Source organism: Myripristis murdjan, chromosome 3, assembly GCF_902150065.1.
Source record: "Myripristis murdjan chromosome 3, fMyrMur1.1, whole genome shotgun sequence".
Lineage (NCBI taxonomy): Eukaryota > Metazoa > Chordata > Actinopteri > Holocentriformes > Holocentridae > Myripristis > Myripristis murdjan.
This window is the reverse complement of record NC_043982.1, coordinates 45,302,795-45,309,213: the sequence shown is the minus strand read 5'-3', so window position 1 is coordinate 45,309,213 and position 6,419 is coordinate 45,302,795. Positions and strand designations below refer to the sequence as shown.

General features: G+C 41.8%; 1 protein-coding gene across 1 annotated transcript; it reads right to left on the bottom strand.

The window, feature by feature from the left end:
- Positions 1-4,466: 4,466 nt before the first annotated feature.
- On the bottom strand, positions 4,467-5,623 carry LOC115357258 (high choriolytic enzyme 1-like). The gene is made up of 2 exons (XM_030048678.1): positions 5,571-5,623; positions 4,467-5,358 (listed from the first exon to the last, which is right to left on the bottom strand). Exons 1-2 carry the CDS (start codon positions 5,621-5,623, stop codon positions 4,467-4,469), a joined length of 945 nt encoding a protein of 314 aa, XP_029904538.1.
- Positions 5,624-6,419: the final 796 nt, after the last annotated feature.

The following is a 6,419-nucleotide window of genomic DNA, read 5'->3' as shown; positions in this document are numbered from 1 at the left end:
GATGTGCTTTGATAAGAGGTAATCCGCCTCTTATCAAAGCACATCTCATCATCTGCCATTTTAACCAATACTTTACAACCGTTGCGGCTAGTCTGGTCAGTAAATTGCCCAGTGGTTCTAATAAATATGGCAAATCATTTGTTAACTCCTTTTATAGAAGTAAAAATGTCTCTGCAGATGCATTTGTAATTAGTCCTGTCTCAGAGGATAAAGTGAGAACGTGCCTCTCCACTCTGTCAATGAATAAAGCCACTGGCCTAGACCTTATCCCCTCCAGGTTTCTTAGGGATAGTGCTGTGGTTATATCCACTATTCTTACTCATGTCATAAATCTGTCCATAAGTCAGGGTGTTTTCCCAGACGATATGAAGAAAGCCAGGGTAGTTCCTCTTTTTAAGAAAAATAGCAGAGCCGTTGCTGGGAATTATAGACCAGTATCTATTCTGTCAACTATTTCAAAGATTTTTGAGCGTCTTGTGTATGAACAGGTGGAGGAGTACCTTATCACACATGGTCTATTATATGAGCTCCAGTCAGGTTTTAGAGCTGCATATTCCACCGACACCTGTCTCATCCACCTCTTTGACTATGTGCGTCAGAATCTTGATCAGGGAAATTATGTTGGTATGTTACTGATTGACCTGCAAAAAGCGTTTGATACTGTGAACCATGATATTTTGATTACTAAATTGCAATGCATGGGTTTTAGTAACTCAGCACTCAAGTGGTTCACTTCTTACTTGACACATAGGATTCTTTGAGTATAACGTGGGGTGCCCCAAGGCTCTATCCTAGGGCCCCTGTTATTTTTAGTATACATTAATGATATGTCAGCTGCTGTGCGGTGCAAGTTGTTATTATATGCTGATGATTCTGCTTTACTTGTCCCAGGGTGTAATGTAAAAGCCATTGAAAACACTCTTGGCATAGAGCTTGAGTCCGTCAACCAGTGGCTAATTGACAACAAGCTCTCTATGCATCTTGGCAAGACGGAATCAATCTTGTTTGGTACAAAAAGGAAGTTGGCAAAATCAAATACTTTAAAGGTGATGTGTAATGGGGCTGAAATTGTGTCTAAATCAAGTGTTTCATATTTGGGTTTAACATTGGATCAATCACTTACTGGTGAATTCATTGCAGCCAAAGTGTTAGCTAAATGTGCCTGTAAGTTGAAGTTTTTGTATCGCAAGACCAAGTTGTTTGAGTTTTCTGTGAAGAAATTATTGGCAGTAACTCTGATTCAGTGTCATGTGGATTTTGCGTGTTCTTCATGGTTTTCTGGGCTGACTGTGAAACTTAAAAACAAATTCCAAGTGTTGCAAAACAATGTTATTCGGTACCTGTTAAATGCACCCCCCTGAACTCATATTGGCAGGGAGGAGTTTGCAAGAGCTGGTCTACTTCCTGTTCACCTAAGAGTGGAACAACAAAAGCTAAACCATATGTTTAGCATTGTAAATGGGCAGGCTCCCAAATACCTATGCTCTGGTGTTACCATGGTCCACACACACCATGGTCATAACACGAGGGCCAGTATCCGCTCCTGTGTTGTCCCCAGAGTGTGTAATAATGCAGTTAAAAATTCTTTTTTCTACACTGGGATCATGGCATGGAATTGTCTGCCCACTGCTATAAGACTCCTAACATCTAGAGAAATTTTTAAAAGGCAGGTCAAGCAGCTTTTATGGAAGAAGGTGAATGTGCCTTGATTCTAGATAGTTTTTCTGCTTTTTAATTGTTTTATTTGTGTATTTGTTTTATTGGAATGTCTTCTGTTCCCACCTATTTTTGTATGACCTCTGTCTTGACTTTGTCTGTTTCTTGTCTATTTTGTTTCTTGTATGTAACACCAAGGACCATGCTGGAAATAAGTTTTGTACTTTTGCATGTCATCCGATGGATTGCTGTTTTATTCGTCTTAATCCATAAATAAATCTATCTATCTATCTATCTAACAAAATGAAAACTCTGTCCAGTGTGTCTACTGTAAAACTGAACTAGCCTACCACAACAGCACAACGTCAGCGCTTCAGTAAAGCACAGACATCTACTCCGTTACAAGGGTACTTTGAGTTGTATTATGGCTCATTCAAACTCTATTAAGTAAAAATTACTATTAGACAAAGGTATCATCATGTTATCATGATGTGTTCAAATGTAGTCTTGTAAAATTTTGTTTTTGCTGGAAAACTTTAACAGCCTTAATACAAAAATAACTGTTTGAAGAATATTTTCTGATGTTTTCACAGCAATATAAAATAGATAGATGACACCTTAATAGATGAATAACAAAGTAAACAGACAACAGCTCCCGAGCATGCACTGTTTGTCTCTGGATATTCGGAGACAAGCGGGATTCAGTTCTCCATCGCGGATGCTGATGTTATTGCATCCTTGTACAGGCAGGATGTGACGTTTGGTCTTTGCGTTGTTTTGTCCCGCCCTTCCCGCCCCTCCCCCACTGCGATTGGACGCCTGTGTAAAACTTGACATTGACGAGCGCTACCCAAAGTTTAATATTTAAACCCGGCGACCAGCAACTAGGCTTGAGTTAATACGATTTATATCCCGTCATTACACCATTTGGAGAAATATTAGGCCCTACTCTGCAAATAATGAAAATTACTCAAATACTGGCCTCAGTAACAAAGCTCCACAGTCCACCAAGCCACATTAAGGTTTTCTAAATGACCCTTGCCCTACCTGAGCTGGGCTAAAATGATAAAAACACAACCCGACCTTTGGAAAAAATGCTTCCTATATTAATGGCCTGACTCCGGCAGGTTTTGAAGTATCCCGTCGGGTCAAAAGACTGATCTGACAGCAATATGATCAACCCAGAAACATTAAATTTAAGCTAGCTTTCAGCTAATCTTAGCTGTAAAGCTAAATGCTAACGGAGCAAAGTTCAATTTCTCCTTTGATTTCATCAAACGCCAATCGCCTGCGGCTCTGCACAGACATATGAAATGTAATTGACATTATTACACCCCAAGGGAACCTAAAAGTTGTTTAACAAAAGCCATTAATAGTGTTAAAAATAAATTTAATCAGCCATGCATCTTTATCTTACCTTGCGCTGAGGCGGGATGGAGTCAACTAAATGCTTCCAGCTGTCCGCGGTAAAGAGAAATTTGTCTCCCCCTGTTGGTAGTACGCTCTTGTGCGGCGTGTCAGTTTCACGCTTGAGAAAAGGCAAACGTGACATTGATACGCTATCACAAATGGCATAGCGTGTGAATTACACGTTTGGCCGTGATAGTGTCTATTCCCTGTTGAGGTTCGGGTTTACTTTATACTTTATTTGAATAGGGACAGAGCATATTAATCGCAATGAAAGTTGAATGTTGATCTCCGTGTTATCACAGCTGCTGTCGCCGACTTTTTATCATTTATCACTTATCTTTAACACAGAGAAGATTCCTGTAAATTTCCACATGCCAACATGGACGAATTGATAGTGAAGGAAGGCTCCGACGTTTCAAAAATAGATCACACTGTGAAAAACAAATGGAGATGAGATGGGAAGCGATCGCACGGCAGAAAAGGGGCCATTCTTAAAGCGTGGTGCAGAGCATTGAGGGGAATATGAACTGGCCTGAAAAAAATTTCAGTCAAAAATTTTTTTTTTGCTTTAATCCCTGTAATAACTGAAAATACCTCACAATAATATCACAATATTGACAGGATAGCCATGCAGTCGGTTAATGAAAATTATCAAAAGGAGCATTAACTCATCACCTGGATGTTACAATATCAGTTCACATAATTAGGAGAATACAATCAGAAATGTTGAGTATTTCAAAGTGAATGAGCTGTGTTCTGACATGGAGCACAAGAAGATAATGTTAAAAATTTAACTAAAAAAATGCATGTAATATTAATTAATGTAGCTTTAATACACAATCTTTGAATATAACTAGAAATTAAAAAATGAACAAAAACAATAATTAGGCCTTTTGCTTGTATTTTCAAACAAGAAATCAGGGGCTTCATCAGTTATTTGTCTTTGTGCTAGATTCCATTTTTTAATAATTTAAAACATTATGATAATATTAACTGAATTCCATAGCATTCACAGGTAGTAACAAATATTGGTTGTAGATTTTGATTTATTATGGATAATTGCAGGAAAACAATTTAAAGAAATTGGATTTGGCATCATATTAGCTATTTGGAATTGAGCTTTTTGACAATTTGTGTCTGAATCCACTTACAAAGATATTAATGAAAACCAGAAATAGTGAGTCCTTTTGCTTTTATTTTTAGTCTAGACATTTCAGTCAATACCATTCACAAGTAATAGTAGATATAGGTCTTGGCTTTTATTGCATTTTATGTTTTATTACAGAAAACAACTTGAATTGACTGAATCTGGCGTCATGTTAGATTTGTGGGTCAGACTGGGTGTGAAGCAGTGATCTGCCGCCTCAGAGCCTTTTCTGTTGAAGGTGTCGGTGTTGTTGTCAGCAGCCGTAGAGCTGGTTGATCCTCAGGATGTCGATGCGGGACAGGCCCTGCCTCTGGCCGATCTGGACGGTGGGGTCGGGGATCGGGGTGATGCTGTCCCTCCCGTACTGGACGGAGAAGGCCGTCCTGCCGTAGTGCATGATGGAGGAGTAGTCGTAGGGAGTGTCCAGGTTGTCGGTGTGCTGCCTGTAGAAGTTGTAGGCCATCCGCGGGTCGATGTTGTCCCAGTTGATCCTGACGTACTGGTCGCGGTCGCTCCTGGTCTGCTCGTGCTGGAAGCCCAGAGCGTGGTTGATCTCGTGCTGGATGATGCCGTGGTAGAGGCAGCCCTGCCTGTTGAGGGAGAGGACCTGCGCGCCTCCCTCTCTGCCCAGAGACGAGAAGCAGCCGTCTCTGTTCTGGATGCTGATGTAGTCCTGCTCCTTCTGACGGGGGACGAAGCGGAGGCAGGTGCCGCTGTGGTAGGACCGCATGGCGCGCTCGATCTTCTGCCTGTCCCAGGCCGAGAAGTCGCCGCTCACCGTGAAGGGGATGGTCACCAGGCCGTCGGAGCCTTTCCTCCACAGGCAGTTGTGGCTCCAGCAGAACATGGCGTTTCTGGTTCTGGGCACCACCATGTCTCCTTCCAGCAGGATCTCACTGGAGCCGTTGTTGGAGGACAGGATCCTGGTGCTGATGTCCATGTGGACGGCCTCCGGGTCTTCCACCAGGACCTGTTCTCCCCTTCCCTCCTCCTGGAGAGGATGGGCCTGCGAGAGGCCCAGCAGCAGCAGCAGCAGCAGCAGGAAGTCGGGCTTCATCTTCAGGGTGGGTCTGGTGGCTCTGTGGCTCTGACAGTGGAGCTTCTCTGGAGAGCTGCTTTGCCTCGGAGAGACTCCTTGAAGCTCACTGTTGGAGTCGGCTCAGTCCAGGGTTTTTATACTCTCCTGTGCAGGTGTGTCTGCTGGGGGATTAAGGGTCGGGGTCCAGACTGCTGGGCCTGAATAAACCTCTGAAGGGAGGACTCCACTGACAAATCCACTGTTCAACATGGTTTGTTGTCTCTGCTCATTAAATGGATGAGTTGGGCTGCTTTACAGGGTGGGACATATAATACATACCTCAGTTTAGACTGCCCAAATGCAGCTCTATCCTTTTGAGATTTTGCTGTCATAACAAATCAGAAATACCAAAAATATCTTCAGTTCAGCGATGATTCCATAGAAATTGATTGATCGTGATTGAACCATCGCGTATACATGAAAGTATACAAGGCTGAACAGTAGGACTGTAGCAGTAACTAAACATAATAGTAAAACACATGCATATTAACACACACTATACCATGGTCTGGGTGAATTAAAAAGCTCAGCTGTCAAAGCTTCCTCATTATCAGCTGAGTTATTGACTTGATAAACCAACGACCTCGAAGGAAAACACACCAGTGGCTGATTTTAACATTCATTTACATCTATTTGGAGAATACAATAATTTTTAAAGAATGGGTGCAACAGAGGAAAAAGAAATGAAGAAAAAAGAAACCAAGTGAAAAACAGCACAAGGAACTGACATCTGAAGTGCTTCAAATGATAGAAGAAGAGAACGTGAGATTAATAAAAAAACAGGCAACAAAATGGGTGTTTAATGTCCTGAGAGACTTTCTCACCAAAAACAAAAAGACTCTCACTGAGACATAGACTCTCTCGGCTGTGCTTGATGACATCTAACATAAATTTTATGCCTCGGTTCAGTCCACTACGGCTGGCGGTGAGTCCAGTGTGGCAAGTTTAAGTCAGAGATAATCAGTGTGTAGGTTTGTGTGAAACAGTTTTAAGGCACAACATAAAACTGTGTCACTCAAGTTGAATCAGCACCAGGAGAGTGTGTGAAGCGTCCTGACACAGTGTTTGGCTCAAAGATTTTCTGAAAAAAGTGAACATTAAACAGAGGAATTGCTGTTAGAATTACAT